Source organism: Nelumbo lutea, chromosome 4 (genome assembly GCF_056320005.1).
Source record: "Nelumbo lutea isolate HS-2025 chromosome 4, American lotus-T2T, whole genome shotgun sequence".
In the NCBI taxonomy this organism is placed as follows: Eukaryota; Viridiplantae; Streptophyta; class Magnoliopsida; order Proteales; family Nelumbonaceae; genus Nelumbo; species Nelumbo lutea.
In genome coordinates, this window is record NC_142687.1 from 30,873,232 (window position 1) to 30,888,277 (window position 15,046).

At 38.1% G+C, this 15,046-nt stretch overlaps 1 protein-coding gene and 1 pseudogene across 2 annotated transcripts; one reads left to right on the forward strand and one right to left on the reverse strand.

Moving 5' to 3' along the window:
- The first annotated feature begins 447 nt into the window (after window positions 1–447).
- Window positions 448–5,593, forward strand: PDE345 (Aldolase superfamily protein). Its single transcript, XM_088941530.1, has 6 exons — window positions 448–810; window positions 2,018–2,287; window positions 2,555–2,664; window positions 2,834–2,924; window positions 4,293–4,562; window positions 4,986–5,593. The coding sequence occupies exons 1-6, from the start codon at window positions 649–651 to the stop codon at window positions 5,262–5,264; spliced, it is 1,182 nt and encodes a 393-aa protein (XP_088797656.1). The 5' UTR covers window positions 448–648; the 3' UTR covers window positions 5,265–5,593.
- Window positions 5,594–12,521: 6,928 nt separating this feature from the next.
- LOC148854963 (T-complex protein 1 subunit delta pseudogene) lies at window positions 12,522–14,762 on the reverse strand (annotated as a pseudogene). Its single transcript, XR_016113213.1, has one exon. The product of XR_016113213.1 is annotated as a T-complex protein 1 subunit delta pseudogene (transcript).
- Between the last annotated feature and the right edge of the window lie 284 nt (window positions 14,763–15,046).

Genomic DNA, 15,046 nt, shown 5'->3' on the forward strand with positions numbered 1-15,046 from the left:
GAACATAAAAACTCTTACTTATGGTGTATTTATATAGTTTTTGTTATTTTTATTTTCTGTTTTTTTTTAATCTTTGTTATATTTTCATATATTTTTTGTTATTTTTCATTTTCTTTATTTATTTATAACTTGTATTATATTTTCTTGTAATTTTTTTATGTTTTTTATAACTTTTGTTATATTTTCTGTAATTTATATATATAGGATTAATGGGTTGGGTTAAGGCGGTTATGGGTTAAACCCAACCCATTTAAATTTTACTGACTGGGTCATTTACGGGCCAAATCCGCCCAATTGCCACCCCTAGCCCAGTTAAGCATTGGATCCGCTTTCCATCGATCGGTAGCCGCTGCCACGTTGCACGTGTACCGAACTTTCAGGTGATGACGTGTCATCGCCTCAAAAGCCTTTGATTGTAGGGATATTTTGGTCAAGTAAAATATCTCAGGAGGCACTATTTAGTAATTTTATCATATTACTTTCCCAGTTCGCTGCAGAGTGCGGACTAAACAAGAGAGAAAGAGACGAGGCGTTTGGCTCTGCTTCGTCTCACGTTATAAAACAAACAAGCGTTAGACTCTCTGAAAGGGAAAGGGAAGAAGAAATCTCTATCTGGTCTGTTCTTGTCGTCGTGAGCACTGAACAGCCATGGCGTCTGCAGGTTTGGTGAAGCTGAATGCCTCCTCTTCGCAGTGGATCGGACAACAGTCCTTCAACCAACGCCCTGGATCGTCTCTTCGCTCGGCTCCCCGCCGAGTCGCTCTGCCCATCCGTGCCGGAGCGTACACCGAGGAACTTGTTCAAACCGCTGTGAGTTGTCTAATTTCTTTTTTTTTTTTTGTTTTTGTTTTTTATCAACAGTAAACCTTATTGGTTTAGCCTTTTAGAGTCTCAGATCGTTAGATTGAGTTGAAGAATAGCTACTGGAATCGAGTTCTATTGGTTTTTATGGTTTGGTTGTAATTTTATATGTGTGTGGCTGGTGGTTGTTGGAAAGTTTTATACTTTTCTTATTGATCCTGTTTCGGTAGTACTTGATGATTTTATTTTATTGTTTTTTCAATTGGGTTTCTGTTTTCTTTTTTATTTTAATTTCTTCTTTGGAATTATGTAGAGAAACTAGAATTGGAGCTTGTTTCAGGTGGTTTGATGAATGACCCAGATAAGTTTAGTTTGTTCCGTTGTTTTCTCTTATGTTGTATGTTTATTGAAATGCTTTGGTATTAACCAGAGTTTGATAGTCGCAAAATTGAATCCAGTATCGAGTGTTCCATATTATTTATTGTCCTTCTGGTATTTTTCTTCTTCTGTTTCTTCTTTGGTTTGAGAGCTCGATTTAGCAGATGAACGGTTGGAAGTTCTGGGATTTTATATAAGAATAAACCGTAATTTAACCCTATATTTTCTTATTAGTCCTTTCCCTTTTCTATTTTCAGTTTCCTTTCATTTGGGAGACCGATTTGAGAGCTGAATGATAGTTTGAGGTTTTCCAAACTTCAAAACCTAGCTGATCCTCTGCCGTTTTATAAATCGAGTTTCTGTTTCCTTTTTTCATTTTGCTTTTACTTATTTTCAGTTTTCTTCATATGTTTGCTTTCTTTCTACAATGTTCTCTTAGCGTATAGATTCGTAGTTCTTACCATAGGAATATAGGATACATTCTTTGACTTCTGCTATATGATTGCTTAAATGTTTCTATACACAATTGGTATAGGACTGGAACAAGTTCATCTGTGATCGGCCATATTCTTGTATATTATTTGTATAAAGGGCCTTTTCAATTTCTACACGTAATTGGAATTTATCCATCTTTCTTATATTAATACAGCTCTTGCATTAACACAAACTTTTACATTTTGACTTACCCAATCCAAGAAACTATGTCATGGTTTTTGAGGCAATCAGGATTGCCAGCTATAGTTCCAAAAACTCCTATTAAAAGACTGCTTATTTTTCTTCCCTACACATTTCTTCAAGCTCTTTCTTCTCCCTAACTGCTTCAGTGCATATATTCCAGAAATCTATTGCATCTCCTGGACGTGGTATCCTTGCCATTGATGAATCAAATGCAACCTGTGGAAAGAGGCTAGCATCCATTGGTTTGGACAACACAGAATCCAACCGACAGGCTTACAGGCAACTTTTGCTGACCACTCCTGGCTTGGGTGAATATATTTCTGGCGCCATTCTTTTCGAGGAAACACTATACCAGTCAACAACATATGGAAAGAAATTTGTAGACTGCTTGCGTGAGGAAAAAATTGTGCCTGGCATCAAAGTTGATAAGGTATTTGATTGGCATGTTGTGTGTGTCCCTTCAAATGTTCATCTTTTGAAACTTTTCTTATTTTTATTCTTCTTACTATAACTATTATTTTTTATGAATGTATTATAATAATAATTATTTATTATTATTATTATTATTATTATTATTATTTGTTGTTGTTGTTGTTGTTTATATATTAATGTATGCTGAGCAGTTGCCAAGCATGTTTGTTCTATATATTAATGTATGCTGATTTGTTTGTCATGTTGATTTACTTTCTCTTCCAAGGGTTTGGTTCCCCTACCAGGATCGAACAATGAATCTTGGTGCCAAGGATTAGATGGATTGGCTTCAAGATCTGCTGAATACTACAAGCAAGGTGCTCGTTTTGCAAAATGGTGAGTCTTGATAGTCTTTTGTATTAAACCAATTAGACTCTAGATCAATGGCAAATAGCCTCGTTAATATCTTTATTTTCTGTGGCAACTGTCAAGTTCCATCTATTTATTACAAAAGTTTATCTTGTAATTTCTTCTTCACTAATGAGTGTGGCTTTCAAAATTTCAGGCGAACAGTAGTTAGCATTCCTTGTGGTCCTTCTGCTTTAGCAGTTAAAGAAGCTGCATGGGGACTTGCACGTTATGCTGCTATTTCTCAGGTATGTGTTAACCTTTCAGTACCTATCTATATGATAAAGTTTAAAATCATAGTCTGTTGATTGTTCTATACCTATCTACATGATAAGTTTAATGAACAAGGCTTCTTAGAGCCCATAATCATAATTGTTAGTTTGCTACATATTTTAGTACAGGTAAGATTCTTGAAACCCAATGGAAAGTTGTGGTTCTCAATTGTGTTGGATAAAGCTTGTGTAATTGGAGAAACAGATAAAAGGATAATCTGGGAAATCAACATCAATATCTAATAGAATTAGGAATAACAGTCGAGTTCCTCCATGTATACCTAAATGCAATCTTTTTAAACGATGCATGTATTCTCGCTATGCATTGCAATATAACTGTAGTGCAATGTATGCATCTATTAGCTTGTATATAAAGGGAGAGCTTGGCCACTTTTCATCTCTTCCGGCATCATTTATTCCACCCAAATCCCTCTTCTTTGGTACCAGCACCCCAACCCCAATTTGATGGCTTTATGTATCAAACCCAGAACCAAAGCAAATGTAAAACATGTGACTTATTGTTTAAACCCATTTTGAAAAGGTCATAAAGTCATATGAAATGAATTAGTATCTAGATTTGGGTTTATTTAGCATCTTTTTGTACAATTTTAAGCCCACTTACAAGAACCTCTATGATGTCCAAGCAGTTAAGGTGTAAGAACATCTTAGGGTACTTTGGACATCAACAAAGAATATTCTTGCAGGACACAATTGCTTATTATGTTAAATAGGCTAAAATTTGTCTCCTGTCAGAGGTAAAGAGTTCATGTGGTAGAGCAGACAAGCCAAAGGAGTAGATCAAGAACTATCCTATCAAGTTTTGACTATTATAGGTTGTTTATCTAATAGGCATATAGACATAGGCTGCCCTAATCTTATTGCCAATAGCTGCAGGTGCCTCTGGCTTTAAGTTGGAGGTCATGTGTGCATCACAACACAAAGCAGTTCTAGTTTGATATTCGCTCAAAGACAGTATTCCAATATTGTTTTACGGTATCACTAGTTTTTTTTTTTTCTGTCATCTTAAGTTTCAATAATATCATATCAGCATGTGTATGTTAGAGGATTCTAGTATAACTTGATTTTTCTCAAGGGAACTGCTCTAATTTCAACTGAGTTCAGGCAGTTTGCAAGGAAACTTTTTCCAGTCAAATCCATTACAATTCTTGGAAATTGTCTGATACAAACTGTAGTAGTAAAAAGGCTTTAATGAAGTAATCAATATTTAAAATAGTTATACTGAAACACTGTTATGGGCCTTGTGGAAATGATTGGTTCCCTTTTTTTTTTGTGAGCTGCAGGCCGGGGGGTCATTTATTTATCCTGATTCATTTCCTTTTACAGGACAATGGTCTTGTTCCTATAGTGGAACCTGAGATTCTCCTTGATGGTGACCACTCAATTGAGAGGACACTAGAAGTTGCAGAGCATGTATGGTCAGAAGTCTTCTACTACTTAGCACAAAACAATGCAATGTTTGAAGGTATCCTGTTGAAACCCAGCATGGTAACTCCAGGAGCTGAACATAAAGAGAAGGCTCCTCCAGAGACTATTGCTAAATATACACTCAAAATGCTTAGGAGGAGAGTCCCCCCTGCGGTTCCTGGTATCATGGTATATACATCCATCTCCAGCGTGCTTATATATTTCATGTGTTTCCCATGCATTGCTTTCATGAAAGTTAGCCCCAGAGAGATCTGGTTAAAAAAATCTAGTATGACATATTTAACAGATACTGGATTTTGTGGACTATTCTCTATACGTTCCTACACTGCCAACTAGTTAAGCAGATAACCTAGTTCCAGTATGTTGTTAATATGGATACAATGTAGAATATTTAGTCCTCTGTTCAGCATGTAAGGATAAGATTCACAACCCCAGATCTTGGATTGAGTTTCTGTGGATATATTTCTCTTCACCTTTATACTTTCGTATTGTGATTTTCTGTTAGTTTTTAAGCATTTTACTGTACACATACTATGAACCTCTGGAGAAAGAAGCTAACAAGCAGAGAACATTGATTTTCTTGGTGCCCAGTTCTTGTCGGGAGGACAATCTGAAGTTGAAGCAACACTGAACCTGAACGCCATGAACCAAAGCCCCAACCCATGGCATGTTTCGTTCTCATATGCACGAGCGCTGCAGAACTCTGTGCTGAAGACATGGAAAGGACTGCCAGAGAATGTAGAAGCTGCTCAGAAGGCCCTTCTGGTGCGTGCGAAAGCAAATTCCCTTGCCCAACTTGGCAAGTACACCGGTGAGGGTGAGAGTGAGGAAGCCAAGAAGGGAATGTTCGTTAAGGACTACAAATATTGATGCAGAGAGGTCATCATAAATCACATCTCTCAACCATATCTCTTAGAGGTGCGCTAAAAGCCAAGAATTTCACTAAATGTTATTTTGTTAGTAGTTAACGTCTACTAATCGGATTCAGGAGCTTTCTTGTTTTTGTTTTTTTTTTTTTTTTATCTTTCTTGTAGCTTTTCTCTGCTAGAAGTGCGATGCTTGAATAACCAGTGAGAGAATCATATGAACCCCTTTTTTTGAAATATATATAGCCCAAGAAATGGGTTTGTATTAGAAGGGAAGTAAGTATACATGTAGTTTTAATAATTAATTAATAATTCTTATTTATGCGTCTTAAAGAGGCACTCCATGGATGATTTTCGTTCCTAAACCAATGAATGCTGTCGTTGCTTAGTCGTAATGCGCAGATCCAAATTTAATTCATTAATATTTGGATTGGAGTCGATTCTTATCTTGAGTGACTCTTTGATGAGATATGTCTATAATGCCTGATTTTATTAACTCTTTACTTTTGGATGAGATGTAATCCTTTTCCAGTAGAAACGAAAGTGCCTTCTGGCTTAAAAAAAAAAAAATCTTAGAGTGACTCTTGCTTCTTAACTTGAATATTTGAATTATTCAGTGAACCTCCATGCGTTCCATAATATTGAATTATTTGAATTATTGATTTTGTAGCCACTAGAATAAGTCTGGATGTGAAGTTCTAGTTCCATGAAAACATAATGGCTTTTAATTTCTTTTGTATTGTAAAAATTAAAAAAAAAATAATTAGCCTTTTAATTTCTTTTGTATTTTAAAAATTAAAGTGGTGGAAGATTAAATCCAAATCTGATTTTAGTCGATTAAGATTTGAATTCAAATCTGATCAGATTCGGATACAAGTTTCAAATAATCAAATCTGATTGAGGTTTTGCTAAATCCACTCTGAATCCAATTCAATTACAGCCCTATGCAAGTGGTAATTGAAATGCCGGAACCTATTCTAAAAGCTCTGCTAGCATTTTAGAAAAAGGGCAAACGACTGAGTATATCTAATACTTGACTTCTACCATTTTGGAGCACATGCAACCTCCGATTTTTAGATCTGAACCCTCTTAAACCCTAAAATCTGAATTCTAATTGTGTATACCCTTAAGCCCCTAAATCCTAATCCAAAGTCTAAACCTTAAATCTTAAACCATAAAATCTAAATTTCAAATCCTAAACCAAGGTTTTTAAAACCGAATTGGACAATGAATTAGTTAAGGGTTCGGTTGGGTCAAACAGCCCAAATGTTTAAACCGAATGAATGGCTCGTTCTAACAAAATAAAAAAGAAAATTTTAAAAAAATAAAAAACAGCCAAAACCGTTAGACGGTTTGAAAGCCCGAGTTAACGGTTTACTGATCAAATCAATGATTTTTGGCAAATAATGGTTTTGGGGTAAAACAGAATTGATCACTTGACGGTTTCTGGTTTTTTGGTCCAACCATCTGATCCAGTCCAGTTTTGAAAACCATGCCCTAAACCCTTAAATCCTAGGGAATTTTGGACTGCATTCACCCTCATAAATGGAATCTGCAGTCCCCTCTTAGTCTATTAGTAGCAGCTTCCTCTCCCTATAAACTGCATCTTACCCGTGAATCTGGCATCAATACGTGGCAGGAGTTCTATAATACAAGATTTCCAAATTTAGGTGATAAGTACTGAAGACGATGAACCATCATCGGAAGATATTTCCAATATAAGGCCGAGATGGGCTGTGGGGCGCTGATGTAAACCTGTACCATTCCGTACATTGAATGGTCTTTCCATTTCATGATACCAGGTTTATCTTTTTGGATGAACGACGCTGGTTTTTTTAAATCTCACAATGACAAGGAAAAACCGCCTGAATATCGAACATGGTATTAGGCTTTAGGCAGACCCAGATGACAACAAAACCAGAGGACTCAGGCTTGGACGCTTTCATTTTGATCTACAGAGATAATGATTTGATTTTCACCAACGCATATATGTGGCCAATCTAAGGCTAAAGAATTACCAGATAGAATGGTTACGTCTTACGTAGCAAACAGCTATTAACCGCAGTTTAAGCTGTCAACAGGATCGAAGATCTGCTGAGTGTTGATTGTTTTCAAACACCATCAGTAGTTCGGTACTTAGGTTGAACGGAATGATCAACTCCAAGCAGGAATAACACCTTCAAAATATTCGCAGATCGCAGTCCATGTTGAGATAATGGCATCCAGGTTTCGCCACATGTTCAAGGAAAAAAGATGGCCAATCAATTGGACCATCCTGCTGTTTAGATGGGAAGGTAAATTTCCAACCAACCAATCAAGGAAATGGAGAGCGGGTATACTTAACTCAGTCAACCAACCAATCAAGGGATGGTTGATATCATTGCCGTTTTTTCAGACAACGGCCATACCAATAGCCACGTTATTTCCTTTACAAGAAATTTCCAAGTATAATCATCTAACAAGCAGGAAAATCTTGTATCATACACCACAAAACATAAATGCAAAAGATACAAATTTCTTTTGATGGCTGCCTTAATTGAAGTATCATAAAGTATTATACGATATTTATGTTATTTTTAAATGCAAACTTTTTTTAACTTGAAATGATTAGGGGTTGAGCATAAAACAGTTGGGGCAAAGTACCCCTTTCTGAAAAATAGGCATGCCCAAATAACCATCACCACCAGAAAGAATAATAGAAAACCAGTTTTCCTTCCTAAATAATATTATAGATGGCACTTATTAGAATGTTAGTAATCAAAGCTTTATGACTTTATCAAGGATTGCCTACCGTTTTGCGAAACCTCACAAACAAGTCGAGAGAAATTGGGTCCCCTTAGGCTGAATTTGGGCGCGATGTAAATTAAGAATAAATGCAAAATTTATATCAGTTCAATTTTGTACTTGTTTTGGAAAAAGGGTATAATTATTATTGACGTAAAACTACACTCCCTTTCAGTTTTGCATACATTTGGATGGAATGTAGTTTTATGTCAATAATCGATGTAAAACCTCATCAGCTAGTTTAAAATTGACAATCGATGTAAAAAGCAGCGTACAAATTTTCTATTTTCAAAAAAGCAACGGTTGCTTTTTGATTCAGTATTTTAAACTGATTCCAAACGCAGCCTTATATATTCACCAAATGCACTTAAAGTGACACCGTACAAATTTTAAAGCTTTGATGTCTTAAAATGTGAGGTTAACTCCGTGAGTAAAACCCTATAAGAAAAAGCATCAACATATCTGAAACCCTTTCTTCTACAACTGATCAACGTACAGAAAACCATGCTTCAACAACTCCCAACCTTAATTCTTCCTCACAAGCCAACAATCAACCGCTCATGACTCATGTAAATAAGGTTAGTAACACCAATAATATACTTGTAGATTGCCACTCTTGCATACATCCTTAGAAATAAGCTAGTAAAGAACCATGATAGTGCCACTAATTTTTTATTCCTTGAAATTCACCACGGTTGCGATTCACCTAAAAAAAACGAATCATTATGGTCGTAAAATTTGCAAAAGTCCAATTTCTGGTTATTTATGTCTAGCCATGCTGCACTCGAAAGAGGACAATTAGCAACTCTCCTAACACACACGATGCATATTAAAGTCTTAACAGCCTAAACATGATCTAAATAAAAAAGAAATTTTATTAAAAGAAAAACAGGGGTACAAGAAAGGTGATAAGATACCACCAATAATCAATCAAAAAATAAAAAGATCCCATAAGGCTCCCTCCACCCAACTCAATCTATCCAAAGCCCAAGCAAGAAAAATAATCTCACAAAAAATACAAATAAAACCTCATAAAAAGCATGCCCAAGGGGTAAGATCAGCCCTCCAACGAACCCTTTCAACCCTATACACATTCCAAGAGCTTCACAATATCCCCCAACCCAAGGTTCAAATTTTCGATACAATACGCCCCCTATCATATCAGTGGCTTCACGATATGCCTATTTACAGATGTTTCAGGACTCCCCCCCCCCCCCCCCTGTTTAATAATAAATATGGTTAACATAGGCCCAAAAACCAAATTTTGGAAAAAAAATCAAATAATCACGATATGACTATTTACAGGTGTATCGATATTTTGAACCTTGCCCCAACCTGAAGACCCAACAGCTTCTCTTTTTGATCAAGATTTCTCATCAATCTCGAACACAATGCTCTCTACTCCCTTGTGTTTCCTCAACTTTTTTGCTTTCTTTAAGGGTCCGATCCCAAATAATCCCCATCTTCAATCTGGCAAGAACCTTTGCTACTTAGGCAGTAACATTGATACAACCCTGTAGCCTGTGCTCCCAGTAGTAAGGATATTTGTAAACATAAGAATAAAGCCAGTACTGCACTACAACAACTCACCCAGTGATCAGTCTAACTAAAGAACAAATCACTGAACCAATTGCAGCATTATTCTTAATTTGAAAACGTTCTTTCGAAGGTATGCTACTTTTGGGATCAGTAATAGTGATCAGAGGGCTTTATTAATGCCATGAAGATGGAGGCTCTACAGCTGACAAGCATCAACAGTAGAGAGCACAATAGACAATAACAGTCATGATAGGCAAAGCATATAGCTGACTCAACAAATACCAAAGAGAGAATGAAACACAAATTTGCTCTCGAGGTTGAAACCTATAACCTGGTGAACCACACTAACTCAGCTCTGGCACTCCTCCCCAAGCAAGAACATCAATCAATTTATCTGGGAATCTTGAAATCCATCTTAACAAGCAGCTGAACTAAATCCTAGATACTAATACCTTGCATCTCTTATGTGGCATCTAAGAGACCATGGTCCTGATGCATTTGCTACTTCTGTGGCAGTCTTATTAGTGAAAATGCTCACTTTAGATTTTCCATTCAAGTATTCAATGTTTATCATTAAGAACAATAAAAAGAGATCATTGCTTGGTGCAATGGAAAAATCTTGGGCTGGGCTGACAAGCGTGACAATGTAGATTCAAGTCTTAAAGCAGCCACTTCGTTCTAAAATGCGAAAAGTTAGGTCTGCATCCAGTCCACCCCTCCCAAGAACCCAGGTAACTGGGACCAGCATTCGGTAATGGCCTTTTCTAATGACAATTAAAAGTACTAAGAGCATTACTAATTCAAAAACTCTTTTATAAAATAGATTTTAATAGCTGCAAAATGGACCCTTAGCCTAGGCTCTACTGTTCAGCCAGGGGTCTGCCAACAAGATCCTGTCTTCCAGCCCCAGTTCTAGCAATGAAGTCAGCCAATACATTGACCTAATTCAGAGTCCACACGAATTAGCAGTTCAAGTGAGTGGCCAAAGGTTTGGCTTCTTATAGGAAAAATCCGAGGTTCCAAGGGCCTTCCTCAGCCAGGGAGATCGAACCAATCAATTTCACTATCACCTAGATCTAGAATGCACCACAGCTGAGGAATATGCCAACTTTAGGCCTTCTAAGAGAGCCAGCAACTCTGCTCTTAGGGAACTCCTTGCTCCACCACCCACCCCAGAAGGTCTGTTGATAGCTAAAGAGCATCCACCAAAATTATATTTGATTAGTAAACTGTGAACCCAAGGGTTGAAAGGTGCTAATTTGATCACTGAGCAAACATAGCACCCAGCATCAGTGGCAGTATGGATTGTCTATGTAGTTCGAGTGCATCTAAGAAGTTCCGACACTATTATGAAAGCATACTGAATAAATAGATGACACTTGGGACAGGAAAACGAAACATTTAGTTTCTTTAGCCTAACTGTACACCAATGTGTATCTTAAATGGAAGGACAAATTTGATCATTGTAAACTCACAACAAACCACAGCTTGTATATGATTTTACTAACCACAATCACAGGACAACCATAGACCCAATAACTTCATATTTACACATTGTAGTTAAAACACAAAATCAAGAATAACATTCCTTATAGAACATACAAGGTCTCATGCTTTAATTACATATCAAATAGGGCTAGCCATAGAAATGGTAGTTTATGAACATGAACAGTCTCCAAAATCGAAATCTAATGGGGTTAGCCTATAAGACAAGAGATTATCAAACACGGCAATACCTAACATCCTAACCATGTGACTGACATTGAGAAATGATGGCAAAAGGATCCATTAAATAATGGATGAAATGGCTGAATTGAATGATTTATTGCTTTTTTCATAAGTTGAATGATTTATTGCTTTGTCCTATAGTGAATAATTAATTAATTAATAGGTTTGAGCTCCTTCATGGCTGAATGGAATATTTGGATGATTACTTCATCTGCTATTAAACAGCCCCTAAGTCAAAGCCCGTAATGATTTCTCAACATCCACCCTTGCCACTTGGTCTGGGAAAAAAACTTGAACATTCAGTCCATAAATGTTTGTGCACCTAAGAGAAAGGTACATGGCACACATATTAATTAATTATGGAGATAGCCTAGCCAAGCAAGGGGTACATAGAGCACACATGTTTTGGGCTCAAATGTAATTTGTATTGGGGCAGTTCCTAAAGCTGGTTCTTTCACAACTTCTTGTTGTGATCCTGATTTCTTTTAAGTTTTAATTAATGAAATCTTTTTCTGTGTTGCTGATAAAAAAAATGTTTGTGCACCTCACTGTGACCACTTAATTGCATCTATACTCTCATCTAAACACAGGAACCCTTTTTTTATCAGTATACAAACACAAGAACCTTGAACTTTCCTCCTCGAGAAAAAGAACAAAACCTTGCTTGGCAAATCAGCTCTAAACCAATGAGCACCAATGAGAGAAAAGGAGGGTGGTGTGTTTTCCATGTCTGCAAATGTCAGCCCCATGACAGTTCGTTAAACATTGTAAACCAACTACCATAAGTAAAAATACATATCAAGATAGGGTGAGACAAATTAGTCATTCAAAACAAGGACTCGGCTAATTTCAATGCTCAAAACCAAATATTATGAGGCAAATAATGCAAACATCAGAAATGAGTGAGAAAACAAAGCATCCAAATTAACCTGAAGATCCAATACAAGATTCCACAACTAACTACCCAATCAACTAACAAAATATTGCCTTCAACTCAATCTATAATGATATAACAAGTAAATGTGAAGATGACTACTCTCAGAAAATTTCAAGATATTATGCCTAGCAATTATTGATTCCTCATAATGTATGCCCACCTCCCTGCTCTCTGTGAAAGGTAAAGCAACCTGAAGAAGCAGAAAAGACTGCAACTAACATAAATGAGCAGGCCATTAAGGTACTAATTCTAGTATAACACAAAGATATCCAATGAGCGAAACAATAATGACGAAATCAACTGCATATCAGAATATGGAAAATGACTGTTTAAGTTCCCGAGAACAGATCAAAAACCTTGAAAGGTCTGGGAAAAACGCGATAAGGCTGAGACCATTTGGCATACTCACTTCCAATAGAGAAACAGAAAGAACCACTTAAAATGTAAGCACACAAAATCATAACAAGACCAAAACTGCTCCGGTAGTTCGCTGACCTTGCACATAATCACGTCTATCTCACAGTAATTATGTCATCTATCTTTAGAATCATCCGCACGCACTCAGTCGCCAATGTGATGGCACTAGTGCTGACAAGCAATGGCTGCACCACGTTCTCCTCCAGTATGTTTGTGATCTGCCCCTTTCTCACATTGATACCAGCATTTATCTCTCCCTGAGAATGGCGATTCCGGAGCTCTGTGACAATAGCTATTGGATTCAAACCTGCATTCTCCGCCAAAGTATATGGAATAACTTCAAGGGCTTCCGCAAACGACCGGACACAGTGACTCTCCATCCCGTGCAATACCTTCAACCATGCACCAAGCTGCCTTGAAAGCTCTATCTCTGGTGCACCACCACCTGCAATCAAGAACCGCTTGTTCACCAAGCATCTGACGACACACAAGGCATCATGCAAGCTTCGTTCAGCCTCATCAATAACCAACTGATTAGAACCACGAACGAGCACTGTGGTCGTCCTCCCCATATCCTTAATACCCGTAATCTTCACAATTTTCCCATCTCCAAGAGAAACCTCCTCGACACAATCTGCACGCCCCAACTTCTCCTCACGGAAATGCTCTATATTAGCAATTGGCAGACAATTCAAAGTCTTCGTAATGAACTCAATCTCATCGCGCTCAACATCCTTGACAACCAAAATCTTCGCTTTGGCAAGATAATGCAATGAAAGATCCGTCACAGCATCCCTCAAAATACTCTTCTGAATCAGCAATACATTACACCCAGTAGCCTTAATTTTCTTAATCATACCAAGAATATAATTACGCTCCTCTTTCAAAATCCGATCCATCTGGGTGTAATCCGAAACAACGATACTCTGCTCGATGTCAGTCTTTGGGGGCGAAATCTGGAACTGGATAACAGCAATCTTCGCATTTTCCATACGCGTAGGACCACCAGCAGAATGACTAACTTTCTTGTCGAACACCAGACCCTTAACAAGCTCAGTGTCATCGACAGTGCCGCCGAGCTTCTTAACGATCTTGACATCACGAAGATCAACAAGATCAGGTTTGGCGGGGTCCACGACAGATAGAACAGCATCAACGGCAAGAGGAGCGAGAAGAGTGGAGTACTGACAGACTACTTTGCTGTTAAGAGAAGTGCTGGCAGACTTGATAAGCGATTCCCGATCAGAGAGTTCGACAGGCACGGCCATGGCCGTGAGTACATCAACAGCTTTTAGAGAGACTTTGTGAAGAGCATCGGAGATAACAGTGGGGTGGATGCCCTTATTAAGGAGAGAGAGGCATTGCTTTAAGAGGGCTCCAGCGATGACAACAACAGTGGTGGTTCCGTCACCAGCGACGACGTCCTGAGATTTGGAGAGTTCTACAAGCATCTTGGCAGCAGGCTGGAGTACTTCCATCTTATTAAGGATAGTAGCGCCGTCGTTGGTGATGATAACTTCACCGGAGGTAGTGGAGATCATCTTGTCCATACCTTTGGGACCGAGGCTGGTACGGACAGCGTCGGCGACAGCTCGGGCAGCGACAATGTTGGCCTGACGTATGTCCTCTTTGCGCTTGTTGTCGACATAGCTCTCAGTCTTGGAAGAAGCAGAGCGAGGCTGTTGAACTGCAGGGGCCGCCATTTAGACTGGAGTTCGAAACCCTAACCCTAAAAAAGACGGTATGTCTGTGATCGGGGTAAGAAGATGAGACGAAATGTGGAAAGTCGTATTAAGTTTAAAACCCTAAACCCCAAGTCCCTCTGCTAGGAGAGAATTCGAACTGTGAGTCTGTGAAGCACGATATGCGCAACCCAAAGTACGTCTGCTCTTGGAGCGGGAAAAAGTTGCGAGCGAGCGAGAGACGAAAGAGAGGAAGATATGACATCGGCTAACGAAAAACCAAACCGGATTTCCTGAATTTGGATCTGCTGATCACAACAAATTGCTGGCGACGATCATCTAGCCGTGCGATTGGATGCAATGTGCTGTTGTCAACATATCCGGATTCGGATTTCTTGCCCACTTCTCTCTACCCACAATTTACCCGCCATCTTCCATTTTGATATGTGCTACTGCCGTAATGCCACGTGGATAATTGTTGGGCGCCCTGCCGCACTCCAAAGGGGCGAGTAATCCTAAATACACACAAAAATGTAATAAGATGGAATGCGAATTAGTAAAAGGTTATTTATATTGTAATAATAAGTGGCAAGCACAAACATACAATAGAGTGTTGAGGGGATTTCCTGCTTAATTTTTACATGCTTATGAACTCACTCTACCTATCTCCCCTCAAAAAATACGTTAAACTTTTGGGGG

Bases quoted from the DNA above. Each gene is read 5' to 3' on its own strand.
- PDE345 (XM_088941530.1), top strand. From the start codon at position 649: ATGGCGTCTGCAGGTTTGGTGAAGCTGAATGCCTCCTCTTCGCAGTGG. The intron at 811-2,017 runs GTGAGTTGTCTA...CATATATTCCAG, and splicing joins AGGAACTTGTTCAAACCGCT to AAATCTATTGCATCTCCTGG. The intron at 2,925-4,292 runs GTATGTGTTAAC...TTCCTTTTACAG, and splicing joins GTTATGCTGCTATTTCTCAG to GACAATGGTCTTGTTCCTAT.